This window comes from Gallinula chloropus, assembly GCF_964237585.1.
Source record: "Gallinula chloropus genome assembly, chromosome: 5".
Lineage (NCBI taxonomy): Eukaryota > Metazoa > Chordata > Aves > Gruiformes > Rallidae > Gallinula > Gallinula chloropus.
In genome coordinates this window covers 45,046,726-45,060,527 of record NC_140090.1, presented here as the reverse complement: position 1 = coordinate 45,060,527, position 13,802 = coordinate 45,046,726, and the positions used below count along the sequence as shown (strand labels likewise).

Genomic DNA, 13,802 nt, shown 5'->3' with positions numbered 1-13,802 from the left:
CAGCTGCATAAAATCCCTACACCTGATCCTTTGGCCATCTGGAAGGATCAGAAGCTGTAGATGTCATGCATCTAGGCAGTGGAGAACATCTCACATTTAATATATTTATGTGCTATGTGCTGAGCTAAGCTGGGGGATGTAATAAAAGTTAGAAACTTCTTAAGAAAGCAGGTTAGTCTTTCTGGGTGGGGACTTGTCTGTGCGTGTGTGAGGTTCCCCAGACTTTCCAGCTTGTTTCCATACTTGCAAGTATCTATACTTGCAAGGCAGATCAGTGTAGAGGCAGTTACTCCAAAAGGCATCGGATTGTCTCACCACAAGATACATTTGGTGGTTAATAATGTGAACTATGACATGTGTGAGAGCAAACCAGGATCATTGATCTACCCTCCTCTGCAATGACTACACTGGGTTGCAGTCGGTTGGATTAGGGGGAAAAGACATAAAAAGTGTCAGCTCCAGAATTAAGGCACAGATTGGTCCTACAGCACATATAAATGCACAGCTATGGCTAATTGGGTGTATAAGACAGTTGGTACTATTACTCCATTTTACTGAATGACCCCAGTCTTATTTTGTGACTCCAGTTCATGACAGAGTTCTTGTTGCCCTATAATTCATAGAACAGTGCTCTTTGATCCCCCAGGTCTGTGTTTTTTCATGTTTATTTTTGTATAGTGACTTTACTGTATCTATTTTGTTTGCTTTCATGTTTGCAAATTTAGATGTCCTTTAGCAGACAGCTCTTTATGGCACCTACGCCTTCTTTTGCAACCATCCCATTTTGTCCCCCAGGAATTCGTAAAGTGTAGATGTGTAATATAGTGCTTAAACATGACAGACATTCAAACTGAAGGCCATAACCGGTAAGATCTACTGACCTTCTTAGCAACTAAAGAAGTGTCCTTTGAAAAGCTGGATTTGGAAGCAGAGAGAGATGGAGAAACAGCCAAGAGAGAATAAGAGGAAAAAGGTGAGGAAGAAATAATTTATGCCTGGTTTTAGATACCAGAACTCGCTTGTGATGCTGTGGTATAGAATAGCTCTTACCTTGGGACCAGTAAGATGGCTCTTACCTTGAGCCATCAATGTTTGTGTATGGACCCGATAAACAGATCAGGGGGAGATTTGGGGAGAGATTTCTGGTGGCACAGGAAGCAGTGGCTACGAAAGAGCTAACTGGTGGGTACCAGTTTTTACATCTGTAAGCCATTTTCCTCTGGAACTAAATAAAACACTGATTACTGAGCTTCATGGATGTCATCTGTTCAGTAATGGCATCATTGGATTTATTCAGGTGTACTGTATTGTGCAAATCACAGCTTTTGTTACAAGTTCATGTCTATTTTTAATGAACTGCTGCCCAGCACAGTAGTGTCTCTATGTTTACGGGCACATAGCTGAAAATCAAAGAGCTGCACCTGGAATTGTAGAAATGGGGTGTTTTCATTAGTGCATTTCAGCACAGTTGACAAGAGATATCCAGTTGTTTTTGAGAAGGTTCAGCCTTTGGGTTTGTAGGTCAAGGGAAGCGGTGCCTGTCTGTGTGCACAGGGGCATGTGCAGGAGGATCTCACAGCCCTTACCAAGGTAAGTGTGTGCAGCCACACAGGCATTTGCGTCTTCTGTTGTTGCACTGTGTATATATGTCCACATCAGCCAGACAGGTACTGGCATGTCCTTTTGCTTTGCTTTCCACATTCTGTTGTTGCTGTGATTAACTTTGTCCGACTTCTTGTTGAAGAACTTGGAGTCGAGGTGTCAGCTGCTCTTCTCCCTCCTAGGTGTATAGCTCCTCTCCTGACATACCTTTCTTCTCTGTTCCTGCTTGACTTCTGCCTTGTGTTGTCTTCTCTTCCATAATCTTTTAAGATGTAGTTCCAAATGTGAGGACAGCTATGCCGCTGTCCAGAGCGTTTTGCAGAGCAGCTGTGGGGAGGCAGAAGAAAGGAGAAACATGTCGTAGTCTTTGGTTGGGGAAGAGCTGCAGGAGGCACAAGTGGAACTGTGGAATCGAGTGAATTAACTAAATCCTGTAGTGTACATAAAGCGTAATTGATTTGTTGATGAATATCTCTCCCTGTCTCTGTGGGAACAGCAGCAGACACACCGTGTGAAATGAAACAAACTGATGGCAATACAGTTAATGCACTTTCCCCAGGAGCAGCAGCTATGTACCTCAGGTACCGTGACAGTCACCTGGATGAGAGCTCTGGCCTTCCCAAAGGCAAGAACTGTTCCACTTGATTCCCATCAGCAGGGAACCCTTGCCAAAAGTCAGCCTTCTCTGGGCCAAGCCTGCACCCTAACTGGTGGTAGAGGCTGGGGCTGCTCAGATGGTCATTGGCTGGGGTTGCCAGGCCGGATCCATTGCTCAGCTTTGATGGGAACAGCAAGGACCAAAGAGATGGAGGTATTGCTGCTCTGTACTGGTTTGGAGTCACTGCTGCTTCCTGCAGTGTCCCCACAAACCTGGAATTACAGTGGGAGCTGTCAGGATTTGCTGAACTAGAAATTAGGACTGATAATGCAGTGATCAGGGTCTGAAGCTCCAGAACTTCATGGGACAGTGACCGCTTAGGTTGTCTGTTGGAGACTGCCGTAGTTGTGAGGCTGAAGTTCATGTCTCAAGATGCCTGCAGTGCACTGAAAAGCTGGATTTGGGCGGTCATTCATGGTGTTAGATGCACGCTTAGTAGGAGTTTGTTGTCGGAGATGGACTGGTCAGTAGAGCTCCCTGTTGTTGCTCCTGATGCGGGGGAAGCACAGAACATCTGCTGAGGCGAGTACAGTGAGTAGGGGTAAGGCACCCAGTTTTTCTGGGAGAGAGAAGACACTGTTCCTGGACAATGTGAGAGCAGCGGACTTGAGGTACGAGTTTCTGTTTGTGTAGGAACGGGTACTTCAGATCATTGCTTTTTAGAGCAAAGTTCCAGTGTGGAAGTAAATGACGGTGGATACTGATGCCCACTAGTCATCGCTCCTCACAGGGATGGAGTTCCTTTGCAGATCCACTCTTTGTTGTGGCTCTGAGCATGAAGGAGTAGATTGAAAGGCTTCAGACTCTGTTCCACAATTTTCTAAAACCCTGGGTGTACAAATGAACACAGCCCAGCGTTTTTCTTCTCCTGATTGTACCTTCAGTGAAACCTTTCTGTGAAGCTTTGCTTTTCTTCTACAACTTTGTTGGGATTTTCTAAACTGAACTTAGCTGGAGGTGTCACTAAAAGATTTATGGTCTGTCCTAGTTTCCTTATTGGATAGAGCAGGTGATTTAAGAGATGTAGTGACAGGCCATCATTACTTTGGGGGCATATAATTGCTCATAAATGCAGTACTTCGTGTCTCATCTTTGTTTTCCTGGCCTGGAATGTTTTCTAACTTAGCTAGTAAGGCTTTATGCTTGGAATGTTAGTGATGTCTGAGTTGAGTTAAAAACAGATAGAGTAGCTCTGAATCATGTAATGTATCAAAATCTGGCATTGAGAGTCTGCAGTGGGCTGTGAACCAAATGAAATCACTGGGATATGAAGTTTGGCTTTGAACATTAGAAGAGATTGGAAGCAGGGAAAGAAGGCTGATGTGAAAAAAAAATAGTGCATGCATTGCATGGGAAGAGAGATGGAAAACTCTGGGAAGGAGCCATGTGATGCTGCTGACTGACATATGGTACATGGTGGGAAGGATTTTACCTGTTTTTAAGCACCTGCTGTAGGTATGTGAGCGAAACTAATCATCCTCTGCTTCTGTATGCAGATCTGTGTGATCAGTAGTGACTGGTCCTTACCTGTAGTTACTGTTGGCTGCAGTAATTTGGTTCTTTTTAACAACTGGACCAGTACCACAGTAGTCTCACAGAGGAGGTGGCACCTGCCGGGGAAGAGTCACAGACTACACTGGTAGGATGCAACAAGGGATGTTGGTACAGGGAACTAAATGAAATTCCTGAAGAAAATACCAGGCAGCGAGATGGATAGCTTGGGCGAGGGAGCAGCCTCCCAAGCCAATTGGTTTTTCATACTTAGATTTGTCAGAAGTAAAATTGTGAGTGACCACAGAGTGGGTAGGAAGCTGTCTCCTGGCTGAGGAAAGCAATCTAGGTGATGGCATAATAGAGTGGCTGGTGTTTCTGAAATTTGGACACAGTGAGTTAATCTGAGCTAACAGCATTCCGAGTTGACTGATCTGGTGCTAAATGGGGAAAACTGGGAATTCACAGAGTGCATCTGCTGTATGTTACTGTGTGTATCCTGCAGTTCCCACCCCCCCCACCCAACCCCCCCCAGCCCCCGCTTGCTTATGCTTCCTCCTTTGCCCCACTCCTAGCTTGGAAATTCCTGTATGAGAAAAGGGTTTAAGCCTGTTCATCTGTCCTTACCGGGCAGGTTTACAACCTAATCATCCTACCAGCTTGGGCTCCAATTGCATTAAAAACATTCTTCATGGAAGTCCACACAGATCTGCTGCTATAGTCTTGGCAAAACCGAGAAAGTAGGGGGAGAACTTTGGTTGTGTGCATCCCCATTTGCACTCCTTGGCGTGGGGCATCTGTTCTTATTCCTAACAGCCCTGCTTCTTGGACTCTGGTGCTGACTGTCTAACTCACGTAGCCCCCGTATCTTTGGTTACAAACCTGCTGTGTAGGGTGGATCCTCCTTTCAGCACAGCTGATAGGTGGTGTCTGAAAGGAGAGTTTGCCGCTGTCCCTGGAGGAATTTCATCTGGGCTTTTTCAGTCCATTTCATCCATTTGGCTGGTGATTCAGCAGCTTTCCAGTCCTCTCCCAAGCGATCTTGTGAAAGTACATAGTGGATAAATCAGCCAGGTATCAGCAGTTGTGACTAATGGCTCATTATGCTCTACTGCCAGGCAAGTAAACCTGCGCTTTTTATTTAAATGGGTCTGGATTTCATGCAAAGGTAGAAAAAGGAGCACAGCAGATATTCGGTTGGGCAAAACCAGAGCCTCTTCATCGGCCTAACTGAACATGCCGGGTCTTAAAGCCCTTTAGTAAAAGCTCAAGGTGTTCCTATATGCCATTCTTAAGCATTTATGTCAGGATTTGGCTGTGATTTGCACAGCCCCATGTTTCTTAGAGAATGTGGTAGAGAAGAACTTGAACTGTTGGTGCACTTTGGTGGCCAGTGGAGCAGAAGACTTTTGTGAGTCCTTGTTGCTGAGTGTTCCTCTCATGGCAGCTGTGTTGATGGTGGAAAGAAATACTGCATTTGTTTGAAATATCATTCTTGGGTACATTTGCACAGGTATAAGAAAGTAAGTTGCTGCTTGATTTGAACACCTTCACCTTCAAAATATTTGGCCAGAGTAACTGTAGATGTTCCAAGAGCTGTTGACAGATGCTCCCAGGAATGACCTAAGCAAAAACTACTTGTGCAGCTACACCACCTCTCCTTTCCCGCTGCTTTAATTCTGGGCTGTGGTCACCTTTTCTCTTGCTTGCCTGATAGACTGGCTTGTAACTGCTCAGGAGCCTAGGGACTGCTTATAGGTAACAGACTTGAAACTTGTTGTAGTGCGAATAGCCGTGAGACACTAATAGCACTGGGCTGAAATGTGGGGAGGTTCAGTACACTGCCGTATGAGTTCAGTTCTACAACAAAGCATTAGAGGGGAAACTGACAGGAAAGGGAGGTGATGGGTGCGGTAAGTTTGTGGTACCTGCCCTGGACACATGGGCTTGCATTTGCAAAGTCATTCCCCACATAGACTTGTACTCTTCTGTTGTGGGTTCTCTGTAGTGCGGCGGTACCTTGCTGTAGAAACAGGACAGGTAAAACACCCAATTCTAGGGCAAAAGGTATAACCTGTAAAGGGGGCCTTTTCCCCCACCAGGCCCAAGAGTCCTTTGTTAGGCAACAGAATTAATCAAGTGAGAAAACAGTATTGTCTGTCCCATTGTGGTATGTGGTCATTGCAGCTTTGGTACTGAATGTGTACCTACACGTGACGGTGTGTTCAGGCTAAATGAGTGTTGCACTGGAATGGTTTGCTCATGTTAGCCATGAAACCGGACCAGCTTCAAGGTAAAGCCTTCCAATTTGAGCAAAGAACTGGAGTCCTTTTTTCCCCATGCTTCCCATTCCCCATGTCCATCACAGAACTGTGAATGGTCACGAGGCCTTCAGGAATTCAATGTGTACCTAAGAAGAGAAGTACTCCTGTCATGTTATATGTGAAGCTGAATGTGGGGCTGCTCACTTCCTATGTGCGTGACACTAGTTCGGCTGAAGGTTTTTCAGCATTGAAGCAGATTGTTGCAGTTTAATCCTCTGAGCAGCTACCACAGCCCTTTGCTCCCACCACACATACCCAGGGAGGGAGTACTGAAAAGGGAAAAGGAAAGGAAAACACGTGGGCTGAGAGAAAAAAACTGTTTGCTAAGACAGAAAAGATAATGATAATAGGCTATACAAGCCAAGTCATGACCAGCCCATTTTGTCACCACCCAAAGCTGATGCTTAGCTAGCTCCTTGAAGGCTTGGTGACAACCAGAAGCATCCATGTGTTTCCAAGAGAATTCTCATCCTAAAGCCAAACCACGGCACCACACTGGGTGCTGGGAAGAAAATGAACTCCATCCCTGCTGAAACCCAGAGAAGGTGGAAGCACAGGGAAATGTGAAGACAACTGTTGTCAGTATTGCCTACCTAGAGTAGTCACAACTTCTCATGGTCTCCAAACAACCTCACATAATTAAAGCTGGGATTTGGTTTGGGGAGCTGAGGCGAGGGGCAGGGGGAGGGGGCATTTGTGCCCAAAAAGAGGTTGGCGGCTTGTCAAGCCTTTCCCAGGATGTGGACAGTTTTCCTGGGCTGAACTTTGTTCTTCATCCAATTTATTAACTTCTTTGGAAAGTGCATACTGTTTTGAGTGACGTGTATGAGTTTTAATTGCAGCCCCATTCATACATGTGGTTTTCCTGTCCAGGTGCCCTAGCGAGTCTCGGAACACATTGCTATGCTGAACTTTCTTTGTACAGATTGACTAGAAAATTCCTGGAGAGGTGAGGAAAGGAACATCACCTTCATCCAATTACAGGAAAAGCCAGCTTTTCAAGTCCTCTCCTAAAAGCCATATCCTCAGGATTTGGCATGGGTTGTACTTCCTGCGTGGAAAAACCTGTATGACATCTTTCTGGTACTTGTGCATCCACTGATGCCAGAAATAGAAAGCCCTTGGGACACGAAAGCAAAACATCAGGGCAAGTGTGTGGGTGACTTAATGCATATGGTTTCCGTAGGGATCAGATGTTTTCTGCGCTGGAGCTCTTCTCTGCCTAATATGCAGGGATATGGTTTGTTCTTGGGTTCTGGGCAATGTAATTGGTCCTTTGTTTCATTTGAAGGGGAAGAGGACCGCTGAAGAACACATCTGATGTAATTAATGCAGCAAAAATGATTTCAGAGTCGGGATCAAGGATGGATGTCCTAGCACGACTGATTGCCGACCAGGTAGGTTATTGCTGCAGCAGCTTCTGCCCCAGATGACCCATGCGCAGAACCTGTGACACTGTAAGAAGGCCACCTACAGAAGCGCTCCTGACATCTTCAGATCTGCCAGTCTCATTGTGCTTTCCTTCTCCCTTTCTGAAGCAATAAGCACATCCTGCCTTAATTGTGGTTGTGCCATGTGTTCAGTTGTATGTGTCTGTAAAAACTTAGGACCACATGCAGGCCTGCGTGTATCACTGGTGCACGTGTACATCTATCTACCTGCGTTCTTGCACGCAGATGTGCGAGTTCCTTTGGCGCTAAACACAACAGTTGGGCGATGCGCAGGACTGCGCGTACGTACACGTGAACACACAGAGTCCTGGCTCGCTCCTGTAAGTGCTGAGCATGACACGTTAGATGCGTAGTCTCTGTACCTGGGTTCTCTCGACTGCTCCATGGGCCGTGTCTCCGCGGGGCATTGAGGGATAGTCAGAGCTTTGGCCTCAAGGGGAATTTGTTGAGCAGGTAAAAGGCAGACTGAGCACTATCATGTGCAGAGTGTTACTGCTCCAAGCCTTCCTCTATCTCCCATCAGATTTTAAAGTAGCAGCTCAGAAAACACTGCCAGAAACCCCCAGCCAGGAGCTATGGAAATGGACAGTTCTAATTCTCCTGGCCAGGTCAACTGTGTGGTTGCTCAGTGCATGAGTCAGGGAAGGTACCAAGCTACTTGTCACCCGCCCCTCTTGCCCAAGTAAGGCTGGTGGCTTTAAAATTGGCCAGGCCACGGCGATGGGAGTGTGTAGCGCATCATCAGCATGCTGGAGTCCAATTTGAGCTGCTTTAGCTGCTCTGTTACAAAGAGCAACGCACCTCCTCCAGCAGAAGGGAGCAGTGAGGCTCCACTCACACGCGATTGGAGTCCTCCTGAGGGACTTCTCCTCAGGCCCAAGCCCTAATTTGGGATAGACAGTTGCAGAACTGCACCCTTAACAGCTCCTTTCTTCATTTTCAGTGCCCAGACCTGTCGTGCAAGCAGGATTTGTTGGCTTACCTGGAGCAGGTCCAGCTGTACTCCCACCAGCTCAAAATCTGCAGTCAAGTGAAAGCAGAAATCCAGAACCTGGGTGGGGAGCTCATCGTCTCCACTGTAAGTGGGAAAATCGATGCCTCTGGGGAAGCAATGGAATGGCTGTGGGGCTATCTGTGCTTGGAGCCGCTCTCCCACGGCACCCACCCTCACACTGCTCCTCCACAGGCTGGCTGCAACTGCTCCTGCCCTTCTTGCCCGTAGTGGGGTGTGGGGAAGCCAAGCACACCCAGGACCCTGTGATGCCGCCCCTGCCTCCGCTTGCACACTCTTCCCCCCCCCACCTTCCCACTCTTGCACACTCTCACACGCGCACACTCTCTTTCCTCTACTCCCTGGAAGCAGTTCCATCTCCAACTCTATCACAAACTCTTCACACACTTCGCTACCCTTTGCCACTCCACCCCCCTGCTCCGCACTCTTGCACATCCTTACACACCCCTGCATGCTGCTGTGCACCAGTCCATGCTCTTGCACACTGCTGCACTCTCTCATACAGCCTTGAACTCTTGCACGCTCTTTCACACTTACGTATGCCATTACATGCCCTTGCGTGCTGTAGCAGTTACACACTGTTGCATGCTCTTACAGACCATTACACACCATTATACAACAGTGTGTAATGGTGTGCAACAGCATGTAATGGTCTGTAAGAGCATGCAACAGTGTGTAATGGTGTGCAACTGTAAGAATGTGCAACAGGGTGTAACAGTGTGTAACTGTAATGGCATGTAAGAGAGTACAATGGTGTCTAAGAGTGTGGAGTAGACTATAGTTGTGTTCAAGAATGTGTAAAGTTGTGTAAGAGCATGTAATGATGTGTAACAGTAGGCAACAGCATGCAACAGTGTGTAATGTTGGGTAGGAGCATTGAACTGTGTGTAAAGGTGTGCAAGAGCATGCAACAGTGTATAAGAGCATGCAAGATGGTGTAATGGTGTGCAACAGTGCGTAACTGTGTGCAACAGTGTCTAAGAGTGTGCACTGTGCCAGATTGTGTAACTGTGTGCAGTGGCGTGGAGCAGTATGTAACTGTGTGAAGAGTGTGTAAGAGCATGTGCTGGTGTACAACATCACGAGTGGTGTGCTATGCTGTGTGACAATGTGTACCAGTGTGTAACGGCCTGCAAGAGCACGCAGCCCTGTGACACAAAGACAGGCAGCTGCAGATGCTTAGAACCCAGTGCTTTATTTCCCACAGCCGTGTGGTCCTGATGTTGCTCTTGGAGGTTTTATGGATCCAATGGAGTAGGGGGCAGGACCGTGCACTAGTGCAGGTTCGACGATGACTCCATGTTCCCCCTCCCTGCACTACTGCAGGTTCCAAGATGACTCTGTGTCCCCTGGCACAGCTGAGCAGAGCCCCCAGGCACAGCATTGGGGCCCGCAGCATAGGCCCCTTGGCCACTCGCTGTTCCCACGTGCAGGCACCTGCACACAAGTCACTGTCACAAGCGCAGTGCATTGATGAGCCTCACCACCACAGCGCACACACAAACGCCACACATGAGTCTGTCAGGCACCTGACCACCAACTGAAGCCTACCTACTTATGCACCTCCCCAGATAAGGGCTCTCAGGACACCCTCCCAGACAGTGTCCTGGCCCAGGGAGAAGGGGCTCCTCACAGCATTAAGAAGTGACTCCCCCTGCTCAACATGAATCCAAGGGGTTTGGTTTGATTTCTTTGGCCTACGTGGGAGTGGGTGGGACTGTGCTCAAGGGGACAATGCCACCTTCCCCACTTGCCAGCAGCAGCGTTCCCTTACACCTGCCTGTTCCACTTCCTTGTAGTGTCTGGGCCCGCTGAAGCAACCAGGGACCATCAGGCAGCTGAAGGGCAGCTTGACTGGGACTCGGGGCAGATTGGTTGTTGAAGGAATTCCTAGCTCAGCCCAGGTTTCGGTTCTTTGAATGATGGATGCAGCACTGTGCTGTTCCATCTTGGCTTACAGGACAACTCAGGTTTGAGCTGTCTACACGAGTTGTCTCTGCAGAGATGAGGCCTGAAGGTAAGCCAAGGCTGAGTCACTTTTACACCCACCCATGAGCTGCCTGGTGCACTCAGACCTTACGGAAACCTGGGTGTGGAACTCCAAGCTAGACAATCCTTACAAACTGCACACGAGTGTGCAAGCATGTTCAAGTGTAAAACAGTGGGAAAGGCTGCAAGAACGAAGGTTTGCAAGTGTGACAGCAAAAGTGTGAACAAGAGCGCAATGGTGTGAGAGTGAAAGTGTTAGAGTGAAGGTGTGTGGAAGTGCAGCTATGAAAGCATGGGCAGGAGTGCGAAAGGGAGAGTTATGCGATGGGAAGGAGCGTGAAGAAGTGTGCAAGGACTAGTTCTTGCTTAATGCCTACATTTGGAGTCCAAGCTGGCTGAGTGGTGGCATGCACAGCCAGAGCTGGCACACCCAGGGCAAACAGACCTCTGGGCTGGCGTCTTTCCCTTGGGGTTTTCCCCACTGAGCGGGGATCCCTTGGCACTTTGTGATTCAAAGCAGATCAGCATACCCTGGCATCCTTGGTTCATCCTTCCATTTCCTATTGCAGTTGGACAGCGTCACCTCACTGATCCAGGCTGCCAAAAACTTAATGAATGCTGTGGTGCAGACAGTGAAGATGTCCTACATCGCATCCACAAAGATCATCAAAGGCCCGAGTTCAAGCGGCCCACGCCACGCCGTTGTGATGTGGAGAATGAAGGCTCCAGAGAAGAAGCCCCTCATTAAACGAGAGAAGCCGGAAGAAGTCTATGCGGCTGTCAGAAAGGGTTCTGCAAAGAAGAGGATCCACCCTGTTCAAGTCATGAGTGAATTTAGAGGCAGAGCAGTCATCTAACGACCTGCCACACGCTGCACTCCTGTCTGGACTTTCTGGTGGTTTTTCATCTTTCACCCACTTCTGGAAATAACCACTATGTTAATGTTTTGCTTGTCTCTGCATCTGTAACGTAACGCTTGCTGAAGTTGTTTGAAAAGGGCATTCACTCATTAGCAGTGCACAGCTGAAAATGAAGGCCATTCTCTTGGAGTGGCCAAGCATCACATTGTTCCACTGGCACATTGTGAGCAGAGCACTTGGACATGTGACAGGGCTGTGCTGGGGTTGGTTCCAACCTGCTGAAAGTAGGCTCAGGCCATCTGTCACCAGGGATGAAGGTGGCCAATAATTTGCTGCACATACTGTCTGACATCTATCTGGCACTCAAGCTCTGTGGTCACTTGTGGGGAGCCTCCACCAGCACCATCCCACTGAGGTCAGATCAGCTGAAACGCTCGCTGCCAGCTGAGAGGCTGGGCCCTTCACTCCTGTTGAGACCAAAAGACCTACAGATCTCCCTACATCCAGGGCCCAGCCTTGGGAATGTCAGTTCGGAAATGTTGGATGAAATGAAAGTGTTTTGACAGCAGAGATGGAAGAGTCTAAGAAAAAAAACATTGCACCATAGCTGTAGTAAGAGGTCCTTAAAAGCTTTCTGAAACATGAACAATACTTGGCATTTGGCTGCCTACTCTATTCTCTGAGCTCTAATGAGGTGCTGATAAATCAGCTCATAATAACCACCAACTTTTCTAATCACTACACAAAAGCACAAACACAAAATACATCCTTAATTCCCATGGGTGTTGGCTGCTCTGGCTCCAGCCTGACCGGGGGATGCATGTGTCTTCGAGAGGGCAGGAGAGCGGATAGTAAAGCCAAAAATCTCCACTTAGTTCTGGCCCACCCTCTTAGACTCATTCCCCACTTCCCAGCGAGGGTCAGGGACAGAAGCTGGCAGGTCAGTTGGCAGATCCTTGTTGGTGGGGGTGGGTGTTATGTTCCCTTTGATAGAGGTTACCTTGGCATCAAATGTTTGTTACTACTGCCTTGTTATCACACCCTGAATTAAAAGCATTTACACTACCAAGAAAACATGCCTTTTTTTAACATCGCTCCTTAGTTGGGCGCTGCCTCGGGCAGTAGCTGCCAACCAGTCCAAAAGCCTGCCCTCCTTCCAGCACACCACGTAGATACTCTCAGTCTGGTTCAATGCAGAGTCCTTTGGGCATGCGGGCAACTAAAGCACAGTTTATTGCTTCAAGCTCCCTTCTGCAATGCCAGTCACTGCTCTCTTCTCCCCGCCCCTCTCAATAGCCTGTTTGATCCCTACTTCCAATACGTTTCCTGTTATGTAAGAACTTACCAGGCACCACCCCCCACCCCCTCAAAAGCACACCAACCTGCCCGCTAAAAGAACAAAAGCATCCAACACCACTGCTCATTCTGGAGAAGAGCTGAAACAATGAGGAGTTAATTGTACCCAGATTTCTTTTTTTCTTGGCTGAAATTCAAACCCAAGTGAAAACATAACAAGGTCAAGCTTCCTCCTGGCTAAGGAAGGAGAGGGGTAACGGACAAGGCCCAGTGAGGTAAAATGCCTGGCGTATTAGCTCAGGTTGGTGAAGCAGGAAGCCACTGCTACCTGCCAGTTATGCTTCCAGTTCTACTTACCCCTCGCGTCCCTCCTCTTGGCTGAACTCTGGGGACCCGCGTGTTTATTTGGCTTGGGAGATGAGATAAAACAACCCCCTGTTCCATCAGGTTGGATTTCAAAATGAAAGAAAACAAAAGCCCTGTGTTGAAAGAGGCAGAGTGGGACTGGTACGTGGGTGGGTGCTAAGCAGCAGCAGTGCCTTTGGCAGAGGTCACAGGAGCTGTTAAAACTGCAGAGACAGAAGGACTTAATAAAAGGGTACTGGACATCTTGATCTTGTACCCGAGACCCACATCCCTGCAAACCCTTGCCTCCCAACAGCCTTGGAAAGTGCCGTTCACATCCTTATCTTCCTTGTCTTTGCCAGAAGCTCTTGGGGGCGCATGAGGGACAAGAGACTCTCCCTAGCCGTCTTCTGGGATCCCACCTCCGTTCTTACTCTAGGGTCTCCTCTGCATCCCACTCAGCTTCCTCTGTAACACTGAGGGAGCTGTGCCTATACACAGCCGGTGATAACCCCCACTCCCACAGCCCACTAAAACCACCAGGGTGCTGGAAAGAAAGAGGTAGTGTAATCAGGCAGTCACCTGAAACCATCCAACAGGGGAGTGTGATTCAAGAACATATTAGTAGAGTAAATAATAAAGAAAGATCAAGCAGGTAACACTACCTACATGTATCGCTTTTGTTTTCCCTGGGAGATCGCTGGAGCTGGCTCACTCTTTCTCCTAAGATGGTCAACAGACTGGGGTTTATTGCAAAACACCTTCCTAAAGTGG

At 48.0% G+C, this 13,802-nt stretch overlaps 1 protein-coding gene across 1 annotated transcript in view; it reads left to right on the top strand.

The window, feature by feature from the left end:
- The window catches only part of CTNNA3 (catenin alpha 3), a gene marked incomplete at its 3' end in the record, with an annotated part of 494,076 nt that extends 482,692 nt beyond the window's left edge, over window positions 1-11,384 (top strand). Inside the window, exons 15-17 of the mRNA XM_084264912.1 lie at window positions 7,367-7,472; window positions 8,470-8,604; window positions 11,097-11,384. Of these exons, the coding sequence (XP_084121038.1) occupies window positions 7,367-7,472; window positions 8,470-8,604; window positions 11,097-11,384 (529 nt within the window). The remainder of the gene's footprint in view (window positions 1-7,366; window positions 7,473-8,469; window positions 8,605-11,096) is intronic.
- Between the last annotated feature and the right edge of the window lie 2,418 nt (window positions 11,385-13,802).